This window comes from Penaeus chinensis, chromosome 4 (genome assembly GCF_019202785.1).
Source record: "Penaeus chinensis breed Huanghai No. 1 chromosome 4, ASM1920278v2, whole genome shotgun sequence".
Taxonomy (NCBI): Eukaryota; Metazoa; Arthropoda; class Malacostraca; order Decapoda; family Penaeidae; genus Penaeus; species Penaeus chinensis.
Window position 1 is genome coordinate 15,350,348 of NC_061822.1, and position 20,000 is coordinate 15,370,347.

At 38.6% G+C, this 20,000-nt stretch overlaps 2 protein-coding genes across 5 annotated transcripts in view; one reads left to right on the forward strand and one right to left on the reverse strand.

The window, feature by feature from the left end:
* The window catches only part of LOC125047738 (ferrochelatase, mitochondrial-like), a 14,128-nt gene extending 13,077 nt beyond the window's left edge, over positions 1-1,051 (forward strand). For both annotated transcript variants that reach the window (XM_047646149.1, XM_047646158.1), the window contains exon 9: positions 1-1,051. This exon is cut by the window's left edge and continues 750 nt beyond it. The gene's annotated coding sequence lies outside the window, so the exon portion shown is untranslated.
* A 3,604-nt stretch (positions 1,052-4,655) lies between these two features.
* LOC125025003 (condensin-2 complex subunit G2-like) overlaps positions 4,656-20,000 on the reverse strand; it is a 21,137-nt gene continuing 5,792 nt past the window's right edge. For 2 of the 3 annotated variants that reach the window (XM_047612830.1, XM_047612831.1), the window contains exons 8-25: positions 19,832-20,000; positions 18,566-18,697; positions 17,516-17,667; positions 17,276-17,399; positions 16,962-17,142; positions 16,551-16,661; positions 15,165-15,221; positions 14,615-14,817; positions 14,202-14,318; positions 12,832-12,960; positions 11,761-11,934; positions 11,237-11,475; positions 10,898-11,091; positions 10,536-10,720; positions 9,534-9,656; positions 9,127-9,267; positions 5,338-5,525; positions 4,656-4,994 (exon numbers count right to left, since the gene is read on the reverse strand). The exon at positions 19,832-20,000 is cut by the window's right edge and continues 5 nt beyond it. In XM_047612830.1, the coding sequence (XP_047468786.1) occupies positions 4,931-4,994; positions 5,338-5,525; positions 9,127-9,267; positions 9,534-9,656; positions 10,536-10,720; positions 10,898-11,091; positions 11,237-11,475; positions 11,761-11,934; positions 12,832-12,960; positions 14,202-14,318; positions 14,615-14,817; positions 15,165-15,221; positions 16,551-16,661; positions 16,962-17,142; positions 17,276-17,399; positions 17,516-17,667; positions 18,566-18,697; positions 19,832-20,000 (2,683 nt within the window). In that variant the 3' untranslated portion in view covers positions 4,656-4,930. The remainder of the gene's footprint in view (positions 4,995-5,337; positions 5,526-9,126; positions 9,268-9,533; positions 9,657-10,535; positions 10,721-10,897; positions 11,092-11,236; positions 11,476-11,760; positions 11,935-12,831; positions 12,961-14,201; positions 14,319-14,614; positions 14,818-15,164; positions 15,222-16,550; positions 16,662-16,961; positions 17,143-17,275; positions 17,400-17,515; positions 17,668-18,565; positions 18,698-19,831) is intronic. The other variant, XM_047612832.1, reaches the window with a different exon arrangement.

The window sequence follows — 20,000 nt, forward strand, 5'->3', positions numbered from 1 at the left end:
AATTTTTCTGTCTTGAAATATGACCTGAAAAATTTTGTGTTCTTCATTTCTCAATTTATGTTTAGTTTGAATACTGTTGTTATGGGGTCTAAGGCCTTTAATGTTTTTCATTGTAGTTATCACTGTGTTATTTAATTGTGTAACATCATTCCAATATCATTCACTTGTGTTGGGTTTTCTTTCTTTATTGGCCTACTTCACCCTTTTGTGTAGTAATGAGCACAAAATCTTAATGTAAATATGAGTATATAATGATTTTTTTTCCTGCAAATTGTCTTTGCTTCTGCTAGTTAAAGCCACAGAACAAAAAAAATCAGACTTGATACCAGTTATAGGAAGAGGAGGTCAATGTGAAGGACTGCAGGCTCTTCTTGATATCTCCCAAATTGTAGCTTCTGGTATTATGAGTATTTATTGTTGCACAATAACCCACTGGCTCCGGGTGACATGACCATCATGTCATGAAAAAATTTGGCTGAGGGCCAGGTTGATGAGAATGCACCTTCAAGAAAAATTTGACTCTGGATCAGGGTGACAGGAATGACTCATGATGAGTGCATAAAGATCTTGGAAAATGATTAGACTGGGCATATAAGAAGCAGCTCTTACATTATTTCCACCAGTAAACAAGGTAGAATGTACCTTTTGTGAGCCATGGCTGAAAGAGTACTGGTCATTATCAGGATCTTATTCCTGGCCACCATGACTGGCAGTGCAGGGTGTGCCAAAGAAAATTGAATACACTGATCTGATCAAGGAAAATAGTCCATTAATGTCTTTATTCAGCATAAAAATGAAAAATATAGATCATAGAAAATGGTCAAACAGAAAAACATGCAGAAAAGTACATAATATCATTACAAAGAGTAGGCAAGGAATCTTGATACCAGACATGAATGTTCATGTTGGCTGGGCCTACAAGCCACACACCAAGGAGAATCACCATTCAAGTAAGCATATTGCCCAGATTTTGGTCCATGTGCGAGCCACTAGGCCCCCCGGATCTAATGGGTTAAGAAAATGTAAGAAAATATATATTTGTTATTTAAAATTGAATTTTTATTTCCTTTAATCTTTACTTAACCCATTGCCGTTGGGAAAAATTAATATAAAATGGGGAAATACTGTGTTCATTTTCTATATTTTTTGTGAAATGTCTCTGCACATAGATAGCTCTGCTAGTGCTTAGCCACAAAAGAGTCAATTAGTAGACCTTGCGACCTTACCTGATTTGAATTGGTGGGGAAAATGTCATTTTTACTAGTGCTATGAATATCGATGGTGTTATTTTTATTATAAACATTATTAACAGCAAAATAAGGTAACGTAAAATATTTTCATAAATCAAAGAAAAGGGTAACCGGGTGAGACAGGCAGTACTCATAATTGGCTCATTGGTGACTTAGTACAAGTGTAGCCATCTATGTGTAAAAACAATCAAACATGTAACTCACAGTGGGCATAGCATGTATGTACATGTCATGCCCATTGGCACTGGGTTAAGAGTATGTAATTGACAGCTCAACTTATTTTTAAACGGGTGTCCATACAAATCATGACAATAGTAAATTTAGTTTTATTAAGTTTTAGGGCCAAAAAATTTAATTGTTTTGCATTAACTGGTCCCCCTCCCCTCAATCTCACACCTGCTTTTGTCTTGAAGGGGGGCATAGCAGATGGGGGCTTGAGCCTAATCCTGGGATCTGCTCTACCTTGGGCCCCTACCAATTTCGCACTGTTATTTCTTGTTGTTCTTTCCTTTTCCTTCTCTTATCAATAACCTTATTCCTAATGTGTGAGAGCAGTGTTGAAAGGATGAAAGGGTGGCTTTGGTTCAGTCTAGAATGGCCTCAGGGAGGCTTGGGCATGGAATTCCCCTGGTTAGTCATCTAGCCCTTACCTGTCATTGGGACCTTGAGGGCTGAGCTGTTTCTTTTCCCCAGTTATTTCAAGCTCACCAATGAATGAAGATTTTGCACCCTTGTTAGGGGGCATTGAAGGTTGCCCATTTCCTAACTAGCTTGGTCCATTCTGAGTTATCCACCAAGGTCATTACTTGACTGTGAGAATGCATACCTTCCACTCTCCCAACATGCTTCTCCTCCCTTATTACTACTCTTTATCCTTATTGTCCTCCTCCCCACAGTACTACCACATTCCATGCCACTCCTTCCTTCTGTCTTTATCCTTTTACTACTACCCTCATCGCACATCTTTTGGGTATTCCTTCTGTCCCAGCCAAGTGGGATAAATTTGTGATTTTCTCTACAGCCACTTAATCCATCTCAGTCATTCTCACCTTGTCAAAGTTTTATCCAAGTACCAAGCTCATGCATTATCTAACTTAACTGACCTTCCCAGTACTTATTTCTACTCAGTCTCCCCCCCCCCCCCCATCCCTTGCTTCTTGTTGGGGGGGGGGGGGTAGGAGATGGGAACTGAGGCCCAGTGCTCCTCAGCCCTCACCTCAACTAATTTTGCATGGTGTTTTATTTTCCTCCTTTCCTTTTCCTTTTCTTCACCCACTTGTTCTGTCCACTTATCCTAATTGTTAACCTAATTTTTGCGTTTTTGCCACAGTACTTTATTATAATGCTTCCTATTCCCTTAACTCCATCCCCTTCTAACAACCATTACATTATCCTGTTTCTCATCAATTCCCTCTCCCTACCCTTTTCACTACCATACCACCTTTTAGTACTGTTCTACCTATAGCCTTACCCTAATCATTAACTCATTCCTTTTTGCTTCTCTAATTTACCATAGAGCCATGTGACCTTTGCTGTCATATAGTACTTCCTTACCTGGGGGCTTTACTCCTAAGCTTCATGCTATCACTATATTTTTAATACACCACTAATGACCTTGGATGTTGATGTGGCAGAAAATTTTCTGCTAATAAATAAAATCTTACTCCTGCCTGTTGGACCATATAAACCCTTCCCCCATCAGACAAAATTTTTGTTGTACAGTCCGCTGCCCTCAATGCCCAACCTGGTCCTGACTATTTAAAGTGCTCTGCACAATCACATGTGTGCTAATTATTGTGACCCCCCCCCCCCCTTCCTGTCTCTCCCAGTTAAATTCTTTTGCGGTTTGAAATACAGAGCCTCCAATCTCTACCACTTCCCCAGTGTTTATTCCTCTTTCTTCTCACTCTACCTATCATACCAGGCAATCACAAACACATTAACATATACACAAAGATGAAAAGGAAAACAGCCACAATAAGAAATGAAACTGTATTGTGACATCTGGACAGATGGATAAACATGTGAAATTTGATCCACTTTGGTTACTTGTGACTGCTGACAGCCATCCTCATCTTCATGTTCCTCCTACCCCTCTTTCTTCCAACACACCCTGTCCTACCCTTCTCCATATGTACTTCCCTGGATCCTTCCCCTCCTGGCACTTCTTTCCTCTGGTTCCTCGACTCATTCCCTGGGTTCTCCTACTTCTCTGATACCCATATCTACCCTTATCACCCGTTTTCATAATGAATCTTCTACGCTGGAATATTCAGTTTCCAGTCTCAGAAACCTGATCTTTCTCATCTTTCTTCCTATAACTAAGCCATTGTTTGTATTCAAGACTTTTCTTATACATGCTCTTGTACATATTCCCAATTACCTTTTTGTCTCTTCCCCTCTCTCTCTGTGTCCTCTATACTTATGTATCAGAAAACTGCCCTCTAGACCGTTAACACTGCTGGAACATAGTTGTTTTAGTTTATCTCTCACCTTACCTCTACCATATTTTGCAACGATGACGGACATTCCTTCAAAATGCCAATACCATAAAAGAATTGCAGGTAATGGTTGACTACCGCCAGTCATGTATGGCCACTAACCAACTTAACCTGTAAATAACAGTTTCAGATATCTATCAGTAGCTTTAGGTTTTGTAGTGGTCCTCCTTTATGGAATCCAGGGGAGGATAATGCTTTATTTTTCCTTTTCTTTACTTTTTCTTTTAAAGCAAACAAGCTAAGATACCTGGAGACACTACTGCCAACAGAGCCAATATTTTCTCCCACTGGTTTATTTTGCATTTCAGACTTTTTCTGTTGCTTGTCAAATGCAGCATTTTCCTACAGTGTAATCAATCACTATCTAAGATTTTTGTACACCTTGACACAGTAACATTTTAACCCAATGCTGTTGGGAAAAATGTGATGTTCACTGTAGTAGCACTACGTGAAATTTATCTATACATAGAAGGCTCCACAAGGGGTCAGTTACCAAGGAGACAATTAATTAAATGTGACCTCAACATATTTTCCCCCTGATTTTTTTTTATTTTCTTTCTAAAGCTAATGTCAACAATAAGAATAAAAAACATTGATATTAAAAGCAATAAGAAATCCTATAAAAAAATATCTCCTATAATCAAGGGGAAGGATCAATAGGCAAGATAGTTTGGACTAGTGATTAACTCATTGGTGACTAAGTACTTGTGGAACCATCTGTGTAAAAAACGAATGAATGAGCTACATTCACTATGGTCATGGGTGTAAGTACATGCCATCCCACGTGGCATTAGGTTTATAAAGTTTGCCTTAGGAAATGAAATAAGCAATATACTTTCTGCAATTGTTCACATTTCATTTTATTACTTATACCTGTGTCTATTGGAAATGAAAAAGAAATGTATACTGTTTATGTCTTTAATATATAAACAATGGTATAAAAAATGAAATTGCATTTTGAAGATATCTATACAATGTAGTCTTAGAATCAAGAAATATGATATTTGGATGATACAATGAAAATAGATAAATTTATTTGATCAAAGACAAAAAAAAGATTAAACCTAGTTTATCTGTCACAAAGATTACAAAAACATGAGCCTTTGTAGTGCCAATACAAATACACGATATTTGTTATCAAACAAGTTTCCTAAATTTACCTATCTGGATTATATTACTCTATATTACTCCAAGTGTATCCTTCATATCTTGGATTATGTCCCTTGAAGCTGCTGTATATCTCCTGAAACAAGAAAATAATAATAATAATTATTATATTTTTACTTTAATGCTATGGAATAAAGCATTAAATTGTAAGAAAAACTGTGCAGAGCAATTATTCAACTTAAAATATATGTATATAACACTTAACATACAACATTTCTTTGACCAATTCACTACTCTAAATATAAATATATATATATATAAATAAAAAAAATAAATAAAAGGAAAGAAAGGGAGATAGAAAAAGTATCTGAATGATAAATCTGAAATTTCTACAGAACTGACCACTCAAATCTACATTGTAAGGATAAAAACGTAATAAAAAACTGACACAGCCTAGACAAAATAAAACATTAACTCACTCATACAATCCATAGGATGGCTTTTTATCACCACCATCTTCTTCCTCAAGGCAAGTAGGGAGAACAATTCTAGACATCACAGCATCAACTCCAGCCACTGCTTTTTTGAGACTAGATGGGGAAATCTTACCACTGTCTCTTATCAAGATCTTGAGCAAATATGCACTGGCCAGAAGTGACATTATGTCCTGCAGAGAAAAAAAAATGCGTTCTGAGTAGGAAGAAAAGGGGACCCATCCTGGTTTTTAAACATGGAAAGACCATAACCTTAGATAATCCAGGGATTCTTTAAAATGGTAGATATATATTGCACGCACACGCACACGCACACGCACACGCACACGCACAGAGAGAGAGAGAGAGAGAGAGAGAGAGAGAGAGAGAGAGAGAGAGAGAGAGAGAGAGAGAGAGAGAGAGAGAGAGAGAGAGAGAGAGAGAGAGAGAGAGAGAGAGAGAGAGAGAGAGAGAGAGAGAGAGAGACGAGAGACAGAGAGAGAGAGAGACAGAGAGAGAGAGAGAGAGAGAGACAGAGAGAGAGAGAGAGAGAGAGACAGAGAGAGAGAGAGAGAGAGAGAGAGAGAGAGAGAGAGACAGAGAGAGAGAGAGAGAGAGAGACAGAGAGAGAGAGAGAGAGAGAGAGACAGAGAGAGAGAGAGAGAGAGAGAGAGAGAGAGAGAGAGAGAGAGAGACAGAGAGAGAGAGAGAGAGAGAGAGAGAGAGAGAGAGAGAGAGAGAGAGAGAGAGAGAGAGAGAGAGAGAGAGAGAGAGACAGAGAGAGAGAGAGAGAGAGAGACAGAGAGAGAGAGAGAGAGAGAGAGAGAGAGAGAGAGAGAGAGAGAGAGACAGAGAGAGAGAGAGAGAGAGAGAGAGAGAGAGAGAGAGAGAGAGAGAGAGAGAGAGAGAGAGAGAGACAGAGAGAGAGAGAGACAGAGAGAGAGAGAGAGAGAGAGAGAGAGAGAGAGAGAGAGAGAGAGAGAGAGAGAGAGAGAGAGAGAGAGAGAGAGAGAGAGAGAGAGAGAGAGAGAGAGAGAGAGAGAGACAGAGAGAGAGAGAGAGAGAGAGACAGAGAGAGAGAGAGAGAGAGAGAGAGAGAGAGAGAGAGAGAGACAGAGAGAGAGAGAGAGAGAGAGACAGAGAGAGAGAGAGAGAGAGAGAGAGAGAGAGAGAGAGAGAGAGAGAGAGAGAGACAGAGAGAGAGAGAGAGAGAGAGAGAGAGAGAGAGAGAGAGAGACAGAGAGAGAGAGAGAGAGAGAGAGAGAGAGAGAGAGAGAGACAGAGAGAGAGAGAGAGAGAGAGAGAGAGAGAGAGAGAGAGAGAGAGAGAGAGAGAGAGAGAGAGAGAGAGAGAGAGACAGAGAGAGAGAGAGAGAGAGAGAGAGAGAGAGAGAGAGAGAGAGAGACAGAGAGAGAGAGAGAGAGAGAGAGAGAGAGAGAGAGAGAGAGACAGAGAGAGAGAGAGAGAGAGAGAGAGAGAGAGAGAGAGACAGAGAGAGAGAGAGAGAGAGAGAGAGAGAGAGAGAGAGAGACAGAGAGAGAGAGAGAGAGAGAGAGAGAGAGAGAGAGAGACAGAGAGAGAGAGAGAGAGAGAGAGAGAGAGAGAGAGAGAGACAGAGAGAGAGAGAGAGAGAGAGAGAGAGAGAGAGAGAGAGAGAGAGAGAGAGAGACAGAGAGAGAGAGAGAGAGACAGAGAGAGAGAGAGAGAGAGAGAGAGAGAGAGAGAGAGAGAGAGAGAGAGAGAGAGAGAGAGAGAGAGAGAGAGAGAGAGAGAGAGAGAGAGAGAGACAGAGAGAGAGAGAGAGAGAGAGAGAGAGAGAGAGAGAGAGAGAGAGAGAGAGAGAGAGAGAGAGAGAGAGAGAGAGAGAGAGAGAGAGAGAGAGAGAGAGAGAGAGAGAGAGAGAGAGAGAGAGAGAGAGAGAGAGAGAGAGAGAGAGAGAGAGAGAGAGAGAGAGAGAGAGAGAGAGAGAGAGAGAGAGAGAGAGAGACAGAGAGAGAGAGAGAGAGAGAGAGAGAGAGAGAGAGAGAGAGAGAGAGAGAGAGAGAGAGAGAGAGAGAGAGAGAGACAGAGAGAGAGAGAGAGAGAGAGAGAGAGAGAGAGAGAGAGAGAGAGAGAGAGAGAGAGAGAGAGAGAGAGAGAGAGAGAGAGAGAGAGAGAGAGAGAGAGACAGAGAGAGAGAGAGAGAGAGAGAGAGAGAGAGAGAGAGAGAGAGAGAGAGAGAGAGAGAGAGAGAGAGAGAGAGAGAGAGACAGAGAGAGAGAGAGAGAGAGAGAGAGAGAGAGAGAGAGAGAGAGAGAGAGAGAGAGAGAGAGAGAGAGAGAGAGAGACAGAGAGAGAGAGAGAGAGAGAGAGAGAGAGAGAGAGAGAGAGAGAGAGAGAGAGAGAGAGAGAGAGAGAGAGAGAGAGAGAGAGAGAGAGAGAGAGAGAGAGAGAGAGAGAGAGAGAGAGACAGAGAGAGAGAGAGAGAGAGAGAGAGAGAGAGAGAGAGAGAGAGAGAGAGAGAGAGAGAGAGAGAGAGAGAGAGAGAGAGAGAGTGAGACAGAGAGAGAGAGAGAGAGAGAGAGAGAGAGAGAGAGAGAGAGAGAGAGAGAGAGAGAGACAGAGAGAGAGAGAGAGAGAGTGAGACAGAGAGAGAGAGAGAGAGAGTGAGACAGAGAGAGAGAGAGAGAGAGAGAGAGAGAGAGAGAGAGAGAGAGAGAGAGAGAGAGAGAGAGAGAGAGAGAGAGAGAGAGAGAGAGAGAGAGAGAGAGAGAGACAGAGAGAGAGAGAGAGAGAGAGAGAGAGAGAGAGAGAGAGAGAGAGAGAGAGAGAGAGAGAGAGAGAGAGAGAGAGAGAGAGAGAGAGAGAGAGAGAGAGAGAGAGAGAGAGAGAGAGAGAGAGAGAAGAGAGAGAGAGAGAGAGAGAGAGAGAGAGAGAGAGAGAGAGAGAGAGAGAGAGAGAGAGAGAGAGAGAGAGAGAGAGAGAGAGAGAGAGAGAGAGAGAGACAGAGAGAGAGAGAGAGAGAGAGAGAGAGAGAGAGAGAGAGAGAGAGAGAGAGAGAGAGAGACAGAGAGAGAGAGAGAGAGAGAGAGAGAGAGAGAGAGAGAGAGAGAGAGAGAGAGAGAGAGTGAGACAGAGAGAGAGAGTGAGACAGAGAGAGAGAGAGAGAGAGAGAGAGAGAGAGAGAGAGTGAGAGAGAGAGAGAGTGAGACAGAGAGAGAGAGAGAGAGAGAGAGAGAGAGAGAGAGAGTGAGACAGAGAGAGAGAGAGAGAGAGTGAGACAGAGAGAGAGAGAGAGAGAGAGTGAGACAGAGAGAGAGAGAGAGACAGAGAGAGAGAGTGAGAGAGAGAGAGAGAGAGAGAGAGAGAGAGAGAGAGAGAGAGAGAGAGAGAGAGAGAGAGAGAGAGAGAGAGAGAGAGAGAGAGAGAGAGAGAGAGAGAGAGAGAGAGAGAGAGAGAGAGAGAAAGAGCGAGAGAGAGAGAGAGAGAGAGAGAGAGAGAGAGAGAGAGAGAGAGAGAGAGAGAGAGAGAGAGAGAGAGAGAGAGAGAGAGAGACACAGTATGCTGTATGCTGTGGCGGTGCGAAAGCGACTTGATGTACCGAACTCCCGTGCTCAAAGTCGGCGCGTTGCCATTGATAATTTTTTTTTTGTTCTTTTTTACCCATCACCAAGGGGATATATATGTATAGGCTACATGGAAATAAATACATATTTGTCTAGGGAAGAAATAGGTACTTTTATAAACTATGACCCACTCAGTAAAAGTGCACTTCTCATTCTGGTATCCATGACTCACATAAAAAGAAAAACTTACCTGTGCAGATGAGTTCAGCTTCATAAAGGAAGTCATAAAGGCTGCTGAAAGTTTTGCACGGCTCTGACACACTCCAACTGTTAAGGCAACAAATCCACCAACTTCTTTGACTGAGTTCACATCTGTGTCCACACCCTTCACCTGGGTAAACAAAGGGCAAAATATTATAAAAAGATAATATGTAATACACCGCTTGGTCTGCGGGTACACCTATACGTGCGGTGGTGCGCATGGAGTGGGAAGTTCTGCTACATGTTGTGGACTCCCACTTCCAGTGTCTGGACATTGTCAGAATCACCAGTTATGACACAGAGATTTCTGATCCCCAGCCCCATTGGGTTAAGGAAGATCAGATAGTGAGGTCATTTCTACAAAGTTATATTTTCAGACACTGGAGTCACACTCACCTTATCAATATGCCAGCTGAGATGATCTATCACAGAAGATACCAGATATTTCATCACACATGAATTGGAAGAATCACCAAAAGATGTCAATACCAGGGCCAGCATGTTTGCAAGGTCTCCATCCTGTGAAATATACATAATTAACCCCCATGCCTGTTAAAATGCTGCTGGCATTCCCTATCAGGGAAAGGAATAATGAGAATATATTTTCTAACCCAATCACAACGGGAATCCCTACACTACAATATGAAATAAGACATAAGGGTACATGCATCGGAAACCTAAATTTGCCCTACCCTCTCACCCCTTGGTTGTGGCATAAAATATTTTCAATGTAATGAGGTTAAAAAAGGGGTTTTAATCATCCTTGCTTTAAGGGTATGACATGATAGTGACCCTAACCTTTATTCTAGCTTTTAAATTTGGTAGTTGCAATACCACTATGAAAATAACAGTGTCAGGAGGCTGAGCAGGAAAAGGAAAACATAACTTGATATTTCTTTATGAAGTTTATCAGACAGCTAGTAAAGTATATGCTACAGCATTATAAATTATACCTCTATTCCAATATGTCATATCCTTATCATTGTTTAAAGCCATTCACATTATGAATGCCTCTGCTCTTCCACTCACAGAATGATTCAATTACTCTCTGAGACTTTGAAATTAAATAATTGTAGCACTGAACCAACCTTAAGTCTTAAATTCCCTCACTATACTGCATAAAAATAATCTATACTTTCAAAAAATCAATGTCATCCCTAGAACAAAAAGCAGAAAGTATTTTGTATGTATATATTGTATATATTTCTACATTTATCCTCCTAAATACTTGATATCTACATCTGCTAATCCTTTTAAAATATGACTTTCCCCTTTTTCTGCGACAAATGAGAAACCCTCAAATTCTTTAATGAAAAAGAGTATTTTTGTTATGACATACAAACCTATACATGCGCTTTAGCTAAGGGAAGATGCCATTCATTTTATGCTAAATCATACCTGAGGCAATTTTTCTTGTTGTTTGCAGAAATCTGATACTGAAGACAAACAAGTATTTATCAACTGCTCTGGACTGACCCCTCCAAACTCTTCAAGGTCATCACTAGGGGACCCGTACACTTCTAGGAACTTGTATGCTTCTTGTGCCAAGTCCAGACTTTTCTGCCAAAACTTGTCTGAGGCATCTGCAAGGAAAATATTATGAAAATATAAAATGCAATATTTTGATTTACTTTTTATTAAGAAATAATCAAGTATTTACTATTGTACATAAAGAAATTTTGTATCTTGTAATGCAAACTAAAGGCCAACAATTTTACAAACACTTTCTCTCTCAGACTTAGGAAAAGACAGATACTTACCAGTTTTCAAAAGTTCTTCAGCAAATCCACAGGCTTTATAGGCAAAGGAAGGATCTCCAGCTCCCACAATGAGTAAATTGGTGATGCAAGTAACAAGGTCACTCAAGGCACTTACAGCAAGCACTGGAGCATCATCTCCTGCTCTTATTTTTCTCTTGCCACTCTGCTCCTCCCCCAATGTTGGTATCAAGACTCTGAAAGAGTTAATTAAAAGAAAGTTAAAAAAATTAACTATACATGGCATTTCAGAGCAGCAATTCACAAAACTAATGATTACATAAAAGAATGGGGAGAAAAAGTGAGTTAACTAATACACCCAATAATGTAAATAACACAAACCTTCTGCACCAATCTATACAGGTAAGCACAGTGGCAGTGCCATCATATACATCATCCGCTGGAATCTCTTTATCACATCTTGCTCCCCTCCTCTTCTCACGAGGTTCTTCAGCTATCTGAGGTGGGTTATGAAGAACAGCAACCAGACTCAAGTATTGAGCCCAACACTCACATAAGAATCTGTCAGAGCAAAGTGCTGAGAGCTCTTCTGTTTGGTTCAAACGATCACCTAAAAGACCCTGAAAAAGTGGTTCATTTTGTCAATATATATATATGTGGGTAAGGGTTATACTTGGTATGTACATCCCATGATTAATCTACACAATAACTTTGCAGAAATTTGCTATAGGCAAACATTTCTAATTTATACCACTTCACTAAATAAGAGTAACTAAATTACTAAGATCATACAAATTATTAATAATAATAAAATAGTAACTATTGTAATTTTAAGTTTAAACAAAAATAAAAAACCTACAGAAAAACTAGAGAACAAAAATTTTTCTTTAATGCAGTCACTATACCTTCACTTCAGCCATGTTCTCTGACATTTGTACTAAAAGATGTCTGTTTCTCCCAAGGGCAGCAAGTTTATTTAATGGATGCTGTAATATATGACCAACAAGACGTAGAGCCAACAGAGGTTGCGGTGAAAGTGCCTCTTGGAATCGCACACCTTTCCTGCTTTTCCTGCGTTCCTGTTGGCAATTACAGAAGAACTAATATTTTTTCTTAGTTTTTCTCTGACTTAAAGTTCAGTTTATCAGTCCCTACAAGAACATATCACTAAAAATATAAGAACATAACTAAATCACTTCACAATATATTAACCCCTTGGATCCTTGTGACATGACCATCACATCATGAAAATAATTGGGTTGGATGGGTGAGTGATGTTACCATCACGTTATGGACAAATTTTGCTGAGGGGTGAGTGACAGGAACATCCCATCATGGGAAACAGATTTTTTATGAGAGAGAGAAGACTAGGAAGAGACTGAGGGAGAAAGAAAGAGAGAGATAGAGAGAGACAAGAGATGAAAGGGAAGATAGACAAACTTTTCAATGTCATATTTTTCGGCAGGTAAAGGCCTGTGGTGATGTGGACTGTCACAGCACAAAGACAGGCATGATGTGCCTTCAACAGTGAGGGGAAATGACATGTACACCATCCCTTTAATTAAGTTTCAATGCTGCTATATGAGCAAGTGAAAAAAAATTATCAGATGAGAACCTAGTACACCCATGTGGGTTTGCTCTTGCAGTCTAAGCATAAATCATGGGAGCTAGCTTGATACTGGATGTTATGGGGTGATCAGGTGACAAAAGAAGAAGAAGAAAAGAAGAAGAAGAAGAAGAAGAAGAAAGGAAGAAAGAAAGAAAGAAAAGGAAAAGAAAAAGAAAGTAAAAAAAGAAAAAAATCCACATAATAATGAAGGAACTTTTCTCCCATTTGGCCTTATCTTTACTAATACACACCTATAGAGTAACCATGCACCTTTGTCAAGACTTAAGACTAAACAGAACATTCAAGGGACTTGAGCACAGTGCTCTCCCCTAAAGAAAAAGCGATATTTTCTATGTGAAGGACTCACCTTACTACTTGTAGTAACACCGGCACTAAAACCTTCATTCAGCCATTCTGTTGCCAGTTCCAAGATGTCATCTACACGATTCCAGTTGCAAAGAGCATTTATATACGTGACATATGATTCTTCCTTGTCCTAAAATAAAGAAAAGAACATGTGGAATTATCATCCTGTTTGGATCACACATACATACTCTATATCCATATATTTTCCTCATGTGTCAAATGCAAGAGAGAAGAGAGGAATCTTTACATTGTAGGCTTTGCTCAGATATTGAGGATATAGAAATAGCAATGAGCCCACTGTTGTTTATGAAAATAGAAGAGGCTACAAAAGAGTGTAGAGAAGGTGATTACAGAAGGGTAATGATTTAGTGATGACAGCAGAAACCATGGTAGGATGTTAAACAGATAGATGAAGAGCATGGAGAGAAACAGACTGAAAGTTGGCATAAAGAGACTAAGAAGAGGTTATAGGGAAAAAACATTTAAGCAAGAGGAAGGCCTTGTGGATGACGCAGAGTGGGAGGAAACTCAGTTTTATGCAAAGAGTGTAACCAATAGTGCCATAAGAGATGGCCCTGAGCTAATTAAGATGAGAAAGTGACACCAAAACTGGAGTCAAGAAAGCAAGCAGAGCAGTAGTTACAGCTTCATGGAATTAGTAGAGGGAAGTAACTAGCTTAAAAAGTTGGCATGAGCTAAAAGACAGGTAGGTATGAGGGCAGATTTTCTTGTGAGGATGAGGCAAGAGACTGCTATTTAGGCCACACCATCAATCCACAGAAAAGGGTCTTTCTAGGAAATGAGGAGATAGAGGCGGTGGAGCAATGTCACCCTTAGGGCCTTGAAAGGTAAGAAGGTGCATAATGTAAGACACTATGAGAGAAGATGCAGAGGAAATGAAGGTGAGAAACACAGCAAAGTCCTAAAGCATCATCCACCTAACTCCAAGACTGGGAAGAAAGGAATGATAACTGAGCACGATCTGTGATATCTGTGTATATCATAGTATCAATATAACAAAAGGAAAAACTGACCTCAAGCTGAAAAAAGGACACGGGACAGATAATAATAATAATAATAATAATAATAATAATAATAATAATAATAAAAAAAAAAAAAAAAAAAAAAAAAAAAAAAAAAAAAACTGCTCCAATTCATGATAATACAGTTTTTTAATGATGACAACAGCTAAGTGAGAAAAAAGGAAAGAAGCAGTAATGTATCTTTAGAGGTTAGAAGATATATAAATAATAATAATCATATGAAAAGAAAACCAACTGAATGGTAGGAGAGTATGAGGATGTATGAGAAACACTAAGAAAAGAAAAGGATAAGAGAAAGAGAGTGCATGCCACAACATACACAACTCACCTGGTCTTGCTTCAGTCCTCTTAGTCGTGACATGCAGTGGCTGACAATGGTAGGCACTAAGGCTTTAGGAAGGAAGCTAGACAGATACAGAAGAGTCTGGGATACCTCATCATTTTCCTGGACAATGAAAAGTCAGTAGAAATTTTTACTATAGACAAACAATTCATCATTCCTACACAAATTTTCCCAGAATTAAATCACAATCGTCACATCTGCTTTCAAAGTGCATTGAACTTTTTCAAATATACTGCATATTTCACAATCAGTGTGTATGAAGATGTAATTAACTTTGAAAAATGTCACACACACACACAAACATTCATAGCCATTTTAAAAATCTAAGTCTAATTGAAGCTTACTTCAAATAAATGTAAACATTTTTTATTTAATGTGACCATTACAAAATCTCTTACCTTGAAGGCTTTGAAGAAAAGAGGCATACTCTTGGACACCCTAGTTCGTATGGCTTCAATATACTTCTCATTTTCTGGCTGCGCTAACCTGTGCGCATTGGTTGTCCAAATAATGACAATGGTATCAAAGAGGCCACCTATAACTGCAGGGTTGTCAAGTGGAGATGCACTATCATCTGCATTCTGCTCATCATCACTCAGATCTGTAAGACATTACAAAGTTCTTTGGTCTCTGGTGATATTGGGAATAAATGCAATGACAATGTGCATCATACAACAAATGCACACTAATCCATAAGCCATCCAAATTCTACAAATGCAAGTGCAGCATGGGACTTATTTGCAATGGCATAGAAAACTATAAGTAACTAGTAGAGAAGTGAAAATAATTCCTGTAATATTAATTGCTTTTGAAAAAGGAAGAAAGGAGGAAAGAAGCAAAAAGAAAATATACAGAGAAATATCTATACCTATACAATGTATATAACATAAATTCCTTTACAACAAAAAAAAATCCAATGTAAATCAAGGGATACTACCCTAATCTCACCTTTCCTCTCTTCACTTTCCTTGGCAGCTGCAGAAACTGCTTTCCTCTGGCTTGGAACTGGAACACACCGATGTTAGTATACACCTTGTTATCCACAACCTTACTTAGCAACGTACTACTTAACAGCCTAAGCAACTGTTACCCAAGGCTTCCTTGCGCATGGCAAAACCAAGATACATCTTCAGCTATTGTATGCTCACAATATCAGGACTGTTTCTAATGGACATGAAAAGGGAATAGCTTTACATTTCTTTATATTCCCGCTAAAATCTAGTATCACCACATTCAATAATATTTAAATGAAACTTCTCTAATCTTATGCATACTTAAGAAAATAAAATAAATATTAAAATAAGTAATAACAATAACAATTGCCCTATCTACTGCCCCAGAAAATTAAAAAAATTAACACTTAATCATTCCAGATTCCTGTATGGATTGTCTCATACAAACAGCTTTATGGGATTTTTGAAATGACTAGCATGATTTAAGCATGATTCAAGCTACCCACATATAAGCACTAATCTACCTTTATTTTTATATAATCTGTAAGCTATTTTTGTAGAAACAAGATGATTTTCCCCTTTTCTTTTTGAACTGAGACAAAACAAATATAGAAAATAGACACATAAGCAGCTCTCAATGTCTTACACCGAATTTATGCTAAAAACGTTGGATTTCATTTTCAGTTTATCACATGCAAAATGCTTTTATACTTTTGAGCATGCAACTGACGGTTTTAGAGTAATCTAAATTAATTAATCTGGAGGAATGATTCAGGTTTAAAAAGTAATTATGAAATTAGAGCTGTATTTACGGTAAATATAGGACAGTTATAGCCTATCTAATTCTAGTTTCTACTACAAATTTCCACACCCAAAAAAGAGAACCATTGCTTTGCTTACAAACCATATTACCTGACAGAGAAAAGGATGTTAATAAAGGAGGGAGAGAAATCGTAATTTTTTTGTTGTTCACCAATGTAAATAATGAAATTTTGTTTAGGATAAAAAGCGGTAAAGGAACAGGTTGATAAAGGAATAAAGGCATAGAGATAATAATTCTATTAATCTATTATGAAGCAAAGCAAAGGAGTAAAACATATATGGCTTTGAATATATAAAAAGGTTATATACTACCAAAAAGGAACAAGTTCACATCTAAATAGTCTTTATCCTACTTGTACAATACAAAAATGTGCTAAGCTGTGATGTCCCCTCCTGAATACACCTATCACCATTTTCTTCTAAATTTGCAATAAAGGGTTAAGCAGTCCTTTCAAACGTACAGGCACAGGCTAAAAGCATTAACAGCAATTCCATGCCAAACGGGCATATTCTACTTTCATGCCTTTACAATGCAAATAGCCACAAGAAAGATCCTTACCTCTATTTTCTTTGTTATCAGGTGCCACTCCTAACCCTAGCTTCAAGTTCTTTTGACTTTCTACACTGGGATTGGTTCTTTCTTCATGACTGGTGTTACTATTTTCATGATCTAAAATAAAAGTAAGATATTCAAAATCAATTCCAAAGTCAAAGTGTGAATTAGGATATCTTCCTTGTTCTCATCAGTTCTCTGCAGTTGATAAAATCTTGTCATATCCTTAAAAACCTTTCTTCATATTCTTCATCTAATTCCAAAGAAGAACACAAGGTGTACTTCCAATCGTAAACCTTTTGTATTGATACATCAAATACACATTCCTCCAGCATAGCATTTCATTCATTAGTAATCAATTCAAACAGGTCTCAAGCAAAACCTTATCTAAGCACAGCAGATATCCGTGTAACTGACCTGATTCTTGCTGCCCTTCTTGAGCTTGTTGGTTGAGCAAGTAATTTCGGAGACATCGCAGTATCAGGAGCATGAAGTGTACATTGCTTGGAAGATCCAGCTTGCGGCTGGTATACTGGTAAAATCTACGTGCTGCAGCTCGATTTTCTTCAAGTAGGGCCAAGGTTCGGTGCAAGAGTTCCTTAGAAAGGTATAGCATTTATTATTTTCATAAGTTATGACTATTTTCATGTGAAGAGTCAGAGAGGCATTCTTTAAATTTTGAATTGTTTTACTCCTAGACTAAATTCAACACATGAAATACTGATACTAACCTGGTCTTCTCTTTGAATGGGATGGAAGGTATTCAACAACAACTGAGTAATGAGTTTGCACATGACAGGTGTATCTTCCTCCAGGCGATGCAGGATGTGGTTCATTGGCACTATGTCCCAATACCTAGGTTTACATGATCATTATTATTATGCGTATTTATTTCCTTATTACCATTATCTCACAATATCATAATTTTCCTTGTATCATCAGATATACATCAAATTTCCTATTTTCATCACCTGATAATCTTCAGTGATTTAACCTTCAACATCATCTTCACAAAGGTAGAACGAACATTTCCATTGATATCATCGAAGGCATCTCCAATACGAGGTAAGATTTCTTTCAAAAATGGTACAGCATCATTGGAATCTAATATGAGGATAATACCCTGTGAAAGGAAAATAACTAAATAAATAATAATAATAATAATAATAATAATAAAAAGAAAGGAAGGAAGGAAGGAAGGAAGGAAGAAGAAGGAAGGAAGAAAGAAAGAACGAAAGAAAAGAAAAGGAAAAAACCAAAATATATATATACATTTAAATTATATATATATATATATATATATATATATATATATATATATATATATATATATATATATATATATAAAAAATCTAATGAAAACAGAAATAACATTCTATGAGTATTACACTCTCACTCTCTAGATTATCCTAGATATAGTGGTCATTTAGAAATTTAAAAATATGAAAAAAGAAAGACATTAAGAAAGAACCTCCTCTTTAATTCTGGACAATAATTCTAGAAGTATGCTTAAAATAATATTTTTGCAGTTTGGCACCTATCACTCACAGAACAAATAAACTGCATTGACAGTGACTTACAAAAGGGTCTATCAAAAATGTACCTATTGGATCCCGGTGTCTTGACCATCCTATAACAAATAATTTAGTTGGAATACTCCATCATAGAAAAATCTGACTGAGTACTGTGGTGGTGGGAATTCGCTGTAAGAGAAGTTTGGCATGATGAGAATGTACCGTCCATAAACCATGACTGAAAGAGTGCCAGCTCCAGGGAGGATACTATTTCCATGCTCAGGATACTCTTTCACAGTTGGGCACACTTGAACAGAAAAAGAGACTAAGTAACATCTCAAAGGGGAGGTATGGAATCTTGACACCTTACACAAGTGTTTGTGTAGGTCAGGAATACATGCCATACCTGATAGCTGGATTTTGGGCCATGTGCGAGCAGGACACCCTAAAAATCATCCTTTTTTATGGTAATGGAAATCATAAAAGAAAACTGACAGTTGTACTTGCCTTAAGCACTTGTGTTCTAACTTCTGCTGATGAGGCATCATAGAGTAAATCTGACAGAAGCTTCTGGAACACTGTCTTTATGATGTTTGATGGGATCATGAGCCAGTAACTGGCTAAAATCTTGGTGACACCCTATAAAAAGATAAACAAAGAAATTAATCTCAGTTGTTTACTAAATATAATTTCCTTTAATACACTGTAATCTTGTTAATTTTGCTTACACAGATGGCTCCACAAGAGCTTAGTCACCAAGGAGTCTATTACTAGATATTAATTTTCCTTTATGGATTTCAAATGATATTACTATTTTAATAATGCTATAAAAAATATGTCAATAACGGTAACAGGACTAATACTAATAGCATGAGAGTGAAAGAGAGAGAGAGATAGGGAAGGGGAAGGAGAGGGAAAGAGGGAGAGAGGGAAGGAGGGAGAGGGAGAAAGGGAGAGAGGGAGAGAGAGAGAGGGAGAGAGAGAGAGAGAGAGAGAGAGAGATAAAGAGAGAGAGATATAGAGAAGAGAGAGAGAGAGAGAGAGAGAGAGAGAGAGAGAGAGAGAGAGAGAGAGAGAGAGAGAGAGAGAGAGAGAGAGAGAGAGAGAGAGAGAGAGAGAGAGAGAGAGAGAGAGAGAGAGAGAGAGAGAGAGAGAGAGAGACAGAGAGAGAGAGAGACAGAGAGAGAGAGAGAGAGAGAGAGATATAGAGAAAGAGAGAGAGAGAGAGAGAGAGAGAGAGAGAGAGAGAGAGAGAGAGAGAGAGAAAGATAGAGAGAGAGAGAGAGAAAGATAGAGAGAGAGAGAGAGAAAGATAGAGAGAGAGAGAGAGAAAGATAGAGAGAGAGATATAAAGAGAGAGATGGAGAGAGAGAGATGGAGAGAGAGATATAAAGAGAGAGATAGAGAGAGATATAAAGAGAGAGATAGAGAGAGAGATATAAAGAGAGAGATAGATAGAGAGATATAAAGAGAGAGAGAGAGATAGATAGATAGATAGAGAATCCTAAAAAAGAAAAGAAAAGGGGACTCCTTGGTGACTAAGCATATGTACAGCCATTTGTGTAAACAAAATTTAAATGACAAAGCTAAAGTGGGCATCACTGACTCCAATGGTTTAAGTCAAACATAGATATTAAAAAACAGAATAATCATTCACATATTCATAAATACACACCTTTACCTATTTTCATGCACAATTATATACATATACACAAGCAAATGAAGATAAAATAAACATAAGATAAACACTTGAAAATAGTCTGTCCCACTTACTTTAATAGCTGTAATTCTCACAAGATGACAAGGGTCAGTAAGCAAGGTGATCATGGTGTGATACTGTTTCTCTAACAGCCCTTCCCTCTCCTCTTGAGTCATGGTGTTATCCAACAGAGGGAAGGCATCGCACAGAAGTCCTGTAGCATTCATACGCACGAATCCATTG